This window comes from Hyla sarda, chromosome 6, assembly GCF_029499605.1.
Source record: "Hyla sarda isolate aHylSar1 chromosome 6, aHylSar1.hap1, whole genome shotgun sequence".
Classification (NCBI taxonomy): Eukaryota; Metazoa; Chordata; class Amphibia; order Anura; family Hylidae; genus Hyla; species Hyla sarda.
Genome location: NC_079194.1, coordinates 253,556,380 through 253,570,778, shown reverse-complemented (window position 1 = coordinate 253,570,778; position 14,399 = coordinate 253,556,380). Strand labels below are relative to the sequence as shown.

General features: G+C 42.1%; 1 protein-coding gene across 3 annotated transcripts in view; it reads left to right on the top strand.

Annotated features, from left to right (window-relative positions):
• CHRM1 (cholinergic receptor muscarinic 1) overlaps nucleotides 1-11,608 on the top strand; it is a 248,718-nt gene extending 237,110 nt beyond the window's left edge. For all 3 annotated transcript variants that reach the window (XM_056526961.1, XM_056526962.1, XM_056526963.1), the window contains 2 exons: nucleotides 6,960-8,599; nucleotides 11,058-11,608. In XM_056526961.1, the coding sequence (XP_056382936.1) occupies nucleotides 7,030-8,595 (1,566 nt within the window). In that variant the 5' untranslated portion in view covers nucleotides 6,960-7,029 and the 3' untranslated portion in view covers nucleotides 8,596-8,599; nucleotides 11,058-11,608. The remainder of the gene's footprint in view (nucleotides 1-6,959; nucleotides 8,600-11,057) is intronic.
• The last annotated feature ends 2,791 nt before the right edge of the window (nucleotides 11,609-14,399 follow it).

Sequence of the window (14,399 nt, the reverse complement as noted above, 5' to 3'; positions counted from 1 at the left end):
ATTGGATGACAGGACGGCGTGCGCAGCGGCGTGATGACGATGATGGAGAGCGCCGACGATGCAGGGGATCCCGAAGAGGACGCGCTGGAGCCCCGAGGACAGGTAATAGACATCACCAGAGCTCACGGGGCACCGTAAACGGCTATCCGGTGGTAGCTGAAGCAGTCTGCGCTGTCGGATAGCCGTTTATGCGATGGCCCCGACATAAAAAAGCATCGTATGTTGATGCTGCCTCTGAGAGGCCATCGCATGTTGAAATTATCGTATGTCGGGGCCATCGTAGGTCGAGGGGTCACTGTATTCGGTTTATCTTTACAGCCAAATCGTCATTGTCTCCATGCATGGGTCTAGGTGGAGGAGTTCTTGAGTTACATAGAGATCTGTAGGTTGTTAGTGTAGGATGTTCTTGGTTAGCTAATGCTGTTCTTTTGCTTGTCCTTTTTTTTTTTTGCTTTTCAGATATCCCAGCTTAAAGGGGTACTCCACTGGAAAAAAAAATAATGAAACCAACTGGTGCCAAAAAGTTAAACAGATTTGTAAAATATTTCTGTTTAAAAATCTTAAACCCTTCCAGTACTTATCAGCTGCTGTATACTACAGAGGAAGTTCCTTTCTTTCTTTCTGAATTTCCTTTCTGTCTGACCACAGTGCTCTCTTCTGACACTTCTGTCCATTTTTAGGAACTGTCCAGAGTAGGAGCAAATCCCCGTAGCAAACCTATCCTGCTCTGGACAGTTCCTAACTTGGACAGAGGTGTCAGCGGAGAGCACTGTGGTCAGACAGAAAGGGGATTCAAAAAGAAAAGAACTTGGAGCATACAGCAGCTGATTAGTACGGGAAGGGTTAAGATATTTTTAATAGAAGTAATTTACAAATCTGTTTAACTTTCTGACACCGGTTGATTTCCAAGAAAATGTTTTCCAGCGGAGTACCCCTTTAAAGGAAGGTGTGTTTCTAGCAATGTCAGGGGTTGTAATAGGTCAGTCTGTTCTTATAAGAGGGTTTATCGAATCCGGCTATAACAGTTGTGATTTGGCAGATGCGGCATCAACTTTTGGCAAAATGTGGGTTAAATATTTGTCTACCTAAGGGTTAAGTGCAATGCTTCGTGGACTTGAGTGTTGTAGTTACAGGGTGTTTGCGTGCCTGTCCTGTGTACACCTGTCTCGTATCGCTGTTTGCCCCAAGATCACCTGTTTATCCACAGACTTCAAGGGGGAGGACAGGGAGCGAAGAATTAACAAGAACTTCGCTGAGCGCTTCATAACCCCTTCCCTTCCAGGAACTCTTGGGAACTAAAAGAGGTGTCACCTAAACTTACTTGAAGAGGAGGAGTTGTTTCGTCAAGGTACTTAGATAGGGGAGAAGTGAGTGAAGCTTATGTGCAGGAACAGATGGCCTTGACAGGAATGAATAATCACTGCAGTTGCCACCTCATCCCTTCTAAGTATTATAATAAAGATGGCTTCACCCTGACTGTACAGCAGATAGTCTGCATACTTCACTTCTACATCACCTAGAGCAGTGGTCTCCAACCTGCGGACCTCCAGATGTTGCAAAACTACAACTCCCAGCATGCCTGGACAGCCGTTGGCTGTCCGGGCATGCTGGGAGTTGTAGTTTTGCAACATCTGGAGGTCTGCAGGTTGAAGACCACTGACTTAGAGTGATCACTTGCAGTGTATATCAGGGGAGAAGATAGAGCAGTGGTGTCCAAACTGCAGCCCTCCAGATGTTGCAAAACTACAACTTCCAGCATGCCCAGACAGCGCTTGCAACTAGCTAGGGCAGTGGTCTCCAAACTGTGGACCTCCAGATATTGCAAACTACAACTTCCAGCATGCCCAGACAGCGCTTGCAACTAGCTAGGGCAGTGGTCTCCAAACTGTGGACCTCCAGATATTGCAAAACTACAACTTCCAGCATGCCTGGACGGCATGCTGGGAGTTGTAGTTTTGCAACATCTGGAGGGCCGCAGGTTGAAGACCACTGACCTAGAGTGATCGCTTGCAGTGTATATCAAGGGAGAAGATATAGAGCAGTGGTGTCCAAACTGCGGCCCTCCAGATGTTGCAAAACTACAACTTCCAGCATGCCCGGACCGCGCTTGCAACTAGCTAGGGCAGTGGTCTCCAAACTGCGGCCCTCCAGATGTTGCAAAACTACAACTTCCAGCATGCCCGGACAGCGCTTGCAACTAGCTAGGGCAGTGGTCTCCAAACTGTGGGCCTCCAGATATTGCAAAACTACAACTTCCAGCATGCCTGGACTGCATGCTGGGAGTTGTAGTTTTGCAACATCTGGAGGGCTGCAGGTTGAAGACCACTGATATAGAGGCAAGAAACAGACCGTGTTTCTTTTTTTTTTTTTTTACAAAACTAGGCCTCTCCAAGGCAAACTATAGTCAGGGAATGGCCAGTTATTCTTAGTCTGCGGAACATTTGCCATGCTGTGCCATTCATCCTTCCAGCAGGGAGGTTTTCTTTTTTTCTATGGCATAAACCAATACGACCACTATACAAATATTGAGTCATAACAGCAATAGGAAATAAAGGTCTATCTTTTAATGCCTGCTATTGTCTGGGAAAGTTTGACCTCTGGTGTCTACTTTGCCGTGTTTTGAATTGTCGTCATATATCATAATACGATCTAGGTAGCATTTCTAGATTGCCTTTCAACTAGGCTCTATAGATAGATTGAAGAGTACTTGTCACCAAACTAAACTTTTAATATATTGTTCCTAATGTCATTTTAAGACACTTTTCTATTTACTTGCTGTTAAGTTCTCAATTCGATTTAAAAAAAACGGCCACTAGGTGGCTCTGTTCTGTTCCCTGCACAGTTAGTTTGGTCTTCTCCCAGCCTGGCAGGAGACCAAACTCAGGAAGTGAGTGCGGGGCATGGCGAGGTACAGCTCTCGCCGGCTTTAGTGATGTCGCGCCTGCTGGGGAACGCCCACTTTCTCCTGCCGGGAGCTCACACAATGTGAGCAAGGGGAAAGGTATGATACACAGCTTTATAAAGCTCAAAAAAATAAAAAGTTAAGGGCAGGTGGGGTGTTAGGAGTAGTTAAGGAATATAATCTGAGTTAGTTTAGAAAATATGGTTTGATGACAGGTACTCTTTAAATCTGAGGTCCAATAAAAGGGCTGCAATACCAGACACAGACCATGGACAAAAGTGGCGCTGTTGCAGATGCGTCTTTCTGATTTTTGGGAAACTTTTTAATTATCACTCAATGACAAACAACATCATACAGTACAATATCTTGATCAGACATTAACTTGTTATATAGTCAGGCAGTGGCTCTTTATTGTGATTAACTAGTTATTTCATTTGTATTTAGAGGCAATAAATATGATGTACAAACATGTACAGTTATCTTCAGGTATGAGCAAATGTTTGCCTGTAAACTTAAACTGATCATACATTCCAGCATGCATGTATTCTGTATGGGAAAAGACAAGAAAGCTGCTGCTAGGCTACTCTGGTGGAAACTTATCGCCATAGAGGATCAGGCATGCTAAGATCCAACATCCCCGACCCCTCTCTCCTCCATCATCTGCTGTCAGGAAAGGTAGGAGACCGCCATACATACTAGATAGTTGGCCAGTCCTGCAGAATCCTGCAGAATGCTTTAAAGGGGTACTCCACTGCAAAAAAAATATATATTTATCAACTGGTGCCAGAAAGTTAAACAGATTTGTAAATTACTTCTATTAAAAAATCTTAACCCTTCCAGTACTTATCAGCTGCTACATGCTCAACAGGAAGTTATTTTCTTTTTGAATTTCCTTTCTGTCTGACCACAGTGCTCCCTGCTGACACCTCTGTCCATTTTAGGAACTATCCAGAGTAGGAGCACATCTCCATAGCAAACCTATCCTGCTCTTAACAGTTCCTAAAATGGACAGAGGTGTCAGCACTGTGGTCAGACAGAAAGGAAATTCAAAAAGAAAATAACTTCCTGTGGAGCATGTAGCAGCTGATAAGCACTGGAAGGATTAAGATTTTTTAGTAGAAGTAACTTACAAATCTGTTTAACTTTCTGGCACCAGTTGATTTAAAAAAAAAAATTATCCAGTGGAGTACCCCTTTAAATGCTCGGCTGAAAAAAAATATTAGAAAAAATATTAGAAAGTAACATATCTATTGTAGCGTGATGATTTTATTTTACAAGCCAGTTATAACAATAATCCCCATCAGTTTTTTATTTTATTTAAAATAAATCAGAAAAAAATGATGTCTATCACATTGATAGCAATAGCATATTGTCATTATTGTCCAATTACTAGAGGCTAGAGATGAGCGAACTTACAGTAAATTCGATTCGTCACGAACTTCTCGGCTCGGCGGATGATGACTTTTCCTGCATAAATTAGTTCAGCTTTCCGGTGCTCCGGTGGGCTGGAAAAGGTGGATACAGTCCTAGGAGACTCTTTCCTAGGACTGTATCCACTTTTTCCAGCCCACCGGAGCACAGGAAAGCTGAACTAATTTATGCAGGAAAAGTCATCAACCGCCGAGCCGAGAAGTTCGTGACGAATCGAATTTACTGTAAGTTCACTCATCTCTACTAGAGGCCAATGGAACATTGAATTGTCTTCCAAGTGAAGCCAAGAGCAGCTGACAAGAGGTTAAAAAGTAAAGGTCTATTTAGACGCCTCCTGATACTAAGCACCGATCTCAATGGTCAGCGCTTGCTTCCTGAGCCAACACAAGATCCGATGAACCACAAAGCCCAACCACGAATCCATGCCGCACCAACGATCACTGGATTGATCATGCAGCAATTTCATCATTGTTGGCTGCACATCTCCCATTACAGCTCGATCTTATTGGCTGCACAGAAGTTCCAACTAGCCGAAAAATAAGCATTTTTTTACATGGGCCGATTTTCAGAAAATAGTTATTCCTCATCCCCTTCACAGCCCAATTTTAGCTAAACATCGTGGTGATCCAAACAGGCTAGAATCCACTAAAATATATATCCTATGGGATAACCACATCGACAGAACAGCTGCACATCACCTTATCATTATTTGGAACCTCACTTTAGGACAATGTAGGCTCATTGAGACAGTGCTGTCCCATATCACATTTCTAGTGTTTTTATTTATCTGATAGTTTTTTTTATGTTGTGATGTTTTTATGGACTAGTTTAGTTTTAGCTAAATGTTTCACTGTGCAGATTTGTTCACAATTGCTTTACGGCCTCCACTGCAGAGTCTGTCAACGCTGCATTCAGTAATATTTTTCTTTAGAAAAGCAAATGGTGCAAAAAACAATTTTGCAAAAATTCCAGCTCCCAATCATAAAATCCCAAATTTATTAAATCATATTAAAATGATACCCAAAATGTGAAGAATAAAAACAAGCAGAAACGCCACTGGCGTTTCTGCTTGTTTTTATTCTTCACATTTTGGGTATAATTTTAATATGATTTAAAGGGTAGCTCCCACCATCCTATTTTTTTTTTTTTGCTAGCCCGTAATGTAAATTAAACCTTTTTAATGAAAAAAATAAAATAAAAGTATATTAGAGATATGTTGTAGTACATAAGTACTACAACATATCAAAAAATAAAGTTGGTGACAGTGCCCATTTAATAAATTTTGGATTTTACGATTGGGAGCTGGAATTTTTGCAAAATTGTTTTTTTTGCACCATTTGCTTTTTTGGATACTGTTCACTCCAGGAATTGCGGATTGGACCGGGAATTCCGTGCTCCCTGCACCATCTGAAATTCCTTCCTATCCAGTGATGTTCATAGGCGGTGAGCTGGTTCATTTCTCTTATTGATTTTTCTTTAGACACATTGTGAAACCCAACAAACCCCCTGATAAAATAATTGGATCCATTGGATGCCAGTGGTATCGGTCATGTAAGGGATCCAGCACTGAATTATGCTTTCTGTTATAAATGGAGAGAACAAGGCAGATGTGAACAGACGTAAAGCAAAATATACATCAGCTGCTGGCGGAACAGCTATTTCTACCGATCTCTCTATACACGGTAGACTTGACTTTTTGCTGATCTGGCAAAGAGCAAAAGGATCGGGCAGTCAAAATCCAAAATCTGACATCAGGAGAAGGTCAGTAGGTCCCCATACACATTAGACTACAAAAACTGTCATTATGGTCAGCTAAGACCACCAAGCAATATATATATACATATATATATATATATATATCACAATAATTATAAGAATCTAATGGGACACAAATACCTATCTACAGCAAAACATATAAGTGGAGTAGGATATCTGGAGGATTAGGTCATGTTAAGTGAAGTTGATGCAATAAATTAATTAAAATAACTTTCTGGAATGAGTCACAGGGTAGGATAGATGGAGCCGTGCATAGACAGACTACTAGAAATACAGGTGTAGCTAGAGGAGGTGTTACAGAAGACGAGCTGCTGTTTCGGTAACATATGGTTCATTCTTAAATGCTTCCCTTCCATCTCTCTTTTATTCTTTCACTTCCTACGTCTTTTAATCATTTTACTTGCAAAATCTAAACCTGTCCAACCACTTCTCCCTCCCTTACTTTAGGTAACACTCGGATGGGGAGGGGTCCCTCCTACTGTAACACAACTTCTTCCTCCAGAGATCATAAATCCAGCTTTGTTTAGCTACAGATTAGAGGCACACGTAGCAGGAGAGGCGGGCAAGGAACTTGGAATGAAAACATAATAAAGAATTTTAGGAGTAGCAAAGGACAAGACATGACAGAAAGAGATACTGCTGAAACCACGACACCTTAGGTAGTGCGAGGTGCAACAGGCGGTAAAGCAAAGTGCTGTAGCTTTCTACTGTATACTATGCTTGTACCGTGCTAGCTTATCTACCTGTTAACAAGTGAAATATTCTAGTTACTGGTGTACTGTACTTCATCAAAAGGTTTGGCATTCATTGCCCATCTGCCACTGATTCCTTATTTTTCTTGTACTTGCAGGTTACAGTGGATAACGGGTTAACACACTTTGGTTATAGGGGACCGTTCCCCAACTTCCCTCAAAGATTTCATGTTAGCCCTGCATCAGAATGCTGGGCAAGAATCGATGACCGACTGGCTTCCAATCATGAACAATTCTACTTCTGACCCGCTGACCCCTAATGCTACAGAGAATCCATACCGTGACCCCTTTGGAGGCCATGCCGTGTGGGAGGTGGTGCTTATTGTCCTTACAACAGGAATCCTTTCATTTATCACTGTAGTTGGAAATATCCTGGTTCTCTTGGCCTTCAAAGTCAACAGTGACCTAAAGACCGTCAATAACTACTTCTTACTTAGTTTAGCATGTGCTGATGTTGTCATTGGTGCTTTGTCCATGAACTTGTACACAACCTACATTATAATGGGTCGTTGGGCACTTGGCAGTATTTCCTGTGACCTGTGGCTGGCGGTAGATTATGTTGCAAGTAACGCTTCTGTGATGAACCTGCTGATTATAAGCTTTGACCGCTATTTTTCAATTACTCGGCCACTGACATACAGGGCTAAGAGGACACCCAAAAGAGCAGCTATTATGATTGGGTTAGCATGGATTATTTCATTTATATTATGGGCACCCGCTATATTGTGTTGGCAGTATATCGTTGGTGAAAGAACAGTAGAACCTGACAAATGCTACATCCAGTTCTTGTCACAACCTATTATCACATTTGGCACTGCCATTGCTGCCTTTTACTTGCCAGTAACTATCATGATTATACTGTACTGGAGAATCTACAGAGAGACAGAGAACAGGAGCAGAGAACTGTCTGGCTTGCAAGGCTCGGAGACTGAAAACATTGTTCGTCCTTTGGGGAGTGTCAGAAGTGGTAGCAGCAGTGGAGTGGGTGAAACAGAAAAATTGTCCAGATCACAAATGGTGGTGCCAAGGGTCAAGAGAGCATGCTGTTTTCCTGGTAAACTTTCTGCAAGTCCATCACTTAGAAGCTATCCTCAACAACGAAGTAACGGGAGCTGGAATACTATGGAAGACGCTGCTTCTGCAGACTCACTCTCCTCTTCTTCTGATGGAGATGAACATCCATATGAGATGAAGAGCATCTGCTCAGCCGTCATACGACTACCGATGGTCAGCACTGTTGTTGTAACACCCGCCGGTTCTCATGGGTCCAATGACACCCTTGGGCGGGGGGATGTAGAGAATGAAGCCAACGGAGGAAAGCGAGAGGTATCTAGAAAATCATCACGATCCCAGGCCACAGCTTTGCCATCAACAGTTATTAAAGCTAAAATCGAAAAAACCCGTCATGGAAAGAGGAAAAGTAATTCACTCATCAAGGAAAAGAAAGCAGCAAGGACATTAAGTGCTATACTGCTTGCTTTTATTTTGACCTGGACTCCTTACAATATCATGGTGCTAGTGTCCACGTTCTGTAAGGACTGTATTCCAACAACGTTGTGGGAGCTGGGTTACTGGTTATGCTACGTTAACAGTACTGTCAACCCCATGTGTTATGCACTCTGCAACCGCTCATTCAGGCGCACTTTCAAAATGCTTCTACTTTGTCGATGGGACAAGCGGAAATGGAGGCCACACAGGCACACAGCAGCTTTCTTTAGGACCCCATCACAGTGAATGGGTGGGTGATAAACTGTTTATATTCATACAATGAGCTTATGTGATGATGCAAATCAACTATATTGTCAGGTTTTTAAAGAACTCTAGGTTTTCATATAATACTGTAATACTTCCCCCTTCTAGGTAGTAGGTGCAAAAGAAATGCAGCTAAAATAGATAACAGCACTACTAGTATTAACAGTATTATATCCATAGTGCATACTGTCAGAACAGGAAGTCTATGAGGTACATATATAGTTGCAGCACAGATAATGATGTAATAGAAAAGGGGAATCTTATGGCGATTCCATCTGTACAGAGAAACTTGCATTTTAGGGACCATTTATGTAGTTAGCCGTCATTCACATCACGTTACGGCAGCCGGATATGTCAGTAGAGTTTGAAAACCGGCTACTGTCGTATTCCCCAAAGACCCATGCTGCACCCTTTTGATTTAAAATGAGCCAGACAGCTAGGCTAGTGACTTCAGTGGGTAATTTTTGGACCGTGTCCATTTTTGTTGCCCAACTGAAAACTGTGGTCTTCTGCGGTTTCAATCCAGCAGCAAAAATGGAGCAAAGACCCTCACGTCAACCTGACGTCCCTCAAAGATGGTTTGAATGGTCATGAGTTTGCTCAGTTCTAGGACCTAGTCATTGTGGTCACTAGTGTTGAGCGGCATAGGCCATATTCGAATTCGCGAATATTCGCGAATATATGGATGAATATTCGTCATATATTCGCGAATATTCGCATATTCGTTATATTCTCGTTTATTTTCGCATATGTGAAAATTCGCGTATACGTAAATTCGCGTATGCGAAAATTAACATATGTGAATATTAGCCCATTCAAAGTTAGTATCCGCGGAAATTCGCATATGCGAACATTTGCATACGCTAATTTTCGCATATGTGAATTTTCGCACACCAGTCTCTCACAGTAGTATTAGAGCCTTCTTTACACCACACAAGCTGGAAGCAGAGAGGGGTGATCACTGTGATGTGTACTGTGAAGAGAAAAAAAAAAAAAAACGAATATTCGTAATTACGAATATATAGCGCTATATTCGCGAAATTCGCGAATTCGCGAATATGCGATATTCGCGAATAATATTCGAATTGCGAATATTCGTGAGCAACACTAGTGGTCACTAGTCTAGTCACAGCTCCAGAAATACCCAACTATTATGTTGTGATGTATAAAGTTGACTATGGCTTGAATATGATTAACAGAGTTTAGTTTTCAGCCAATGTCACATGCATAGACTTTGTACAACAGCATCTAGAGTCACTATGGCTCCACATTATATAGCCATAGGCACTGTGCTGCTGTATGCTGCTTCTATGAGGCTATACAGATATTACCCTATAAAATATACAATAAAACAAAATGCTTCAATCATTAAAACATAGTATTGGAAGCAAATATTGGACACATGGCAGTCTATAGGCAATGTGTTAGAAATCTGTATATCTTGGATCTGTAATAGGACCCTTTGTATGGGCCCTATGGCAGAGTGTTACCTGGATACAAGGAAAACATGCAGCCCAGTATGCCAGCATTATGCTATGCTTGGAGAAGGATAAAAATCACCGGGGGCGCTCCCTGATGAGGGGTATCTGCTGATGTGTGCCCTTCACCACACCACGGTGAGATACCCACCTTGTATAGCCGTGAACTGAATGATACGGCAATAAGCACGGGCTGGGTCAATGGTATTAGTTGGCTGCTGCGCTATTACCGGTATCGGGGCCGATGGTAATGGTAGACAGATGAGGTGTAAAAAAACGTTTTTTGCGGAGGCGCTGCACAACAAGAACAAGGACTCGAGCAGCACAGGACAATAAAATGCTTTCATTGGTATAACGGGGACAACGCATTTTGGCATGTACTCATGCCTTCCTCAGGTCCACTTACAGTGCCCAAGTAGATGCTTGTGGTAGTACTGTAGAGCTGGTCAGAGGTCCTGTGTGCGTCTGTGCTGCCGCCGAGACCGTTATAGCAATAAAAACATTTTATTGTCCTGTGCTGCTCGAGTCCTCTCTTTATGTTCTTGTTGTGCAGCGCCTCCGCCAAACCGTTTTTTACGCCTCAGCATTATGCTATAGGGCACCTGATGCTGAGCAGATTGATAGATAGTTTTGTAGGCAAAAGTCCGTAAATCTTTGCGCATGTTTGGCTAAGTAGTCAAGTGGGCGGTTCTTTTCAGTAATTGACAGCTCGCTTAGTATAAGTGTACATATAAAGAGAATTATCATGCACTAAGTAGGACCGCCCACTTGACTACTTGACTGGAGTGAGCAGAGATTTACCTAAATAAATGACAAGTTATCCTGGAACTTTTCCTATAAAACTATATATCAATCTGTTCATCTCTTCCTGTTCTATAATATGATGTCTGCAGATTGGACTACATTTTTTTATATTCTATTTTCTATAGTATTCTTATCTTACTAATTTATTATTTTTCCCCTTAGGACACAGATTATTTTGTGTGACAAAAGTTGTGCTAAAAGGTCCCAAGAAGACAAGGAGTTGCCTGCATGTGTGGCTCAGATGGGCTACAATGAACACGCTATCCCTGTGATGAAAATAGGGACAGAGAAGGAAGAAGCAATGGACTAAGCCCCTCACCAGGGACACTATGACTGATCCATTAGAATTTTCCTACATGAAGTCTGGCTGTCTTGGGTTGAACACGTCTTGTACATGTTATTCTGAACTAAGGGAAGGAGGGGGATTTTAGGGAAGGCCAGTCTAAATGTTCTAGGGATAATATTCCATCTTTATGCTCATGGGATATCCCTGCTGTGCCAAACCAAACAAACCAAAAAGACAGGCCAAAGAACATGGTAAGGTTTTCTATTGTTTACAAACAGTTTTAAGGGGAAGGGCTGTGTATTTATTCTGATTTCAAGTAAATAAAAAAAAAAACTGATACTACAAAAAGTGCACGTGATGGCCTCCGCCATGTCTTCTTCTACATCTTCATGGTGACTTGGAGCTCCCGTCATTGTAATCTCAAGCTATGGATCTGTTTGTGGCATCACAAGTTTCTCACGTCCATGTTTTTCTTCTGTACCTTCTTGCTTGTCGTTCAAATGGCATCAAGGTGGCCACATTTTACCATCTGCATTACAGCTGCAAGACTCAGGCTACAGCACCGTAATAGGACTTATATACAGTACAATGCGGTTTCACTACAGCTGTCTGAATGAGGCCTTACACATAATCCACAAACATACAAATAAGATACTTCATACATTTCCATATTTTTCTGGGTCCCCATACACACATACACACTCAGTTCAACAAAATATATACAGAATGGAGAGTACTCCGACCAAATTTTTTATTTATCCAATATGCCTGGGCTGCTGCCATTAAAATGATAAACTTTAACTTACCTGCTATCACTACCCCAGTGCCTCCAAAATCACTCTACACTCCTCCAGCCCATTGTTCTTCCTTGTGCCCCCGTTACATCCCACTGCCTCTTCCTATCATCGGCCAACGCATCGCTGTGGCGGGTGATTAGCTGAGGGTAGTGTGAGGTGCCTCAAAACCAGAAAAAAGATCGGGGGCCAGGGGACGATAGAGCAATATTGGTGGCATCCAGGGAACGGTGAAAGGTAAGTTAAAGATTATTACTTTAATAATGACAGCCCAGGTATATTGGATAAATAAGAAATTTGGCCAGGGTACTTCTTAAATCCAATGTGTATGGCCACATTAAGCAGCTGAATATCTTTTATGGGTCTTTTTACAGCAAAATCGGTGCTTTTTTGCTGGATTGTTTGTGTCACCGATTGGATTCATGATGCAGATAAATGTGCGGCAAAGAGCCATAGATAAAATGGCCGCTGACAAACAAGCTGTCCGTCGGCTGATCCCTGGTCTTTTACACGGGGGCGATTATTGGGTGGGATTATCCTAGGAATGCTCCTTTCTGATAATTGGTCTGTATAAGAAATCAATTATTTCAGACTTACGAATGTTTGTATCATTCTAGAAATGTATCATATGAGTGTCTAGATGGGGTCAGTATTAGGCTCTGTTCACATATGTCTAGTGATTGAACAGTTGCCATAGAAACATCATGTACAAGCTCTGATTGGTCATATCCATTTTGTGTGGTGAGAACATTTAGTAGAGGGAAACAGCCCGGCAAACACCAGAACTCTATCTTTAAAATGGCAAATAGCCAAAAAATTGGGGGCCAAGTTTTCATTTTACCATAGGATCCCTGTCTTCTATACAAAACTCTAGCTCTGTGTTTTCCAACCATATTTCCAGTCAACTGCTGCCATAATGTTAAAAAGATTTGTAAATGACTTCTATTTAAAAATCTTAACCCTCCCAGTACTTATCAGCTGCTCTATGCTCCAGAGGAAGTTGAGTTGTTCTTTTCTGTCTGACCACAGTGCTCTCTGCTGACACCTCTGTCCATGTCAGGAACTGGAAGGGTTAAGATTTATAAATAGAAGCAACGTACTATATCTGTATAACTTTCTGGCACCAGTTGATTTGAAAAACGTTTTCACCTTTAAAAGAGCACCAAGGAAAATCACCAAATTGTCTTCCCTGCCCGAGCTCTGAAACTTGACATATGCTCTTTCTTCTCTTAGTTTTCTTGCATAGTATTTGTGTACTTCACAGCTATTCTTCTTCAGGGCTGGTGCAAGGATTTTTGCCACCCTAGGCGAAAGCTAATTTTGCTGCCCCCTTGACTCCACCCATTGGATCCACCCTTTGATACGCCCACCTTTACTACTGGGGTGACACACTGTAACAAACCTCCTCGTAATATAATCACCTTACTACGGGGGTGACACACTGTAACAAACCCCCTCCTCATGTAATCTCCTTACTACTGGGGTGACACACTGTAACAAACCTCCTCATAATGTAATCACCTTACTACTGGGGTGACACACTGCAACAAACCCCCTCCTCATGTAATCTCCTTACTACTGGGGTGACACACTGTAACAAACCTCCTCGTAATATAATCACCTTACTACGGGGGTGACACACTGTAGCAAACCCCCTCCTCATGTAATCTCCTTACTACTGGGGTGACACACTGTAACAAACCTCCTCATAATGTAATCACCTTACTACTGGGGTGACACACTGTAACAAACCCCCTCCTCATGTAATCTCCTTACTACTGGGGTGACACACTGTAACAAACCTCCTCGTAATATAATCACCTTACTACGGGGGTAACACACTGTAACAAACCCCCTCCTCATGTAATCTCCTTACTACTGGGGTGACACACTGTAACAAACCTCCTCCTCATGTAATCTCCTTACTACTGGGGTTACTGTAACAAACATACATTATAGAGACGGTGGTGCTGGCTGGGCAGGCGCTACAGATGAGCGGCGGGTGCTTCAGATGCTGGCTGGCTACTAACTTTTTTTGCACCGGGCAGAGCGACTCCCCATCAAGAGGGTGCTCTAGGCGGCTGCCTGTAGGCAAACCCGGCCCTGTTCTTCTTACTGTAAATGGAGACAGAAACATGCAACTACAATCAGTCACCTTAGAGTTATGAAGCCAAGTATTTTGGTCATTAAACAGACATAAGTGATTCCATAGTTCCTATTCTCCCAGGTTACTTTCTCAGAGCTTGTCCAGTTTTGTGATGTTGCTCCCATAATCTGACCAGATACTAAGGTAAAGCCATTCATATCCATCCATTAATGTATCTATCTATATTATATCTATCTATCTTACTGTATATCTATCTATATTATATCTATCTATCTTACTGTATATCTATCTATATTATATCTATCTATCTTACTGTA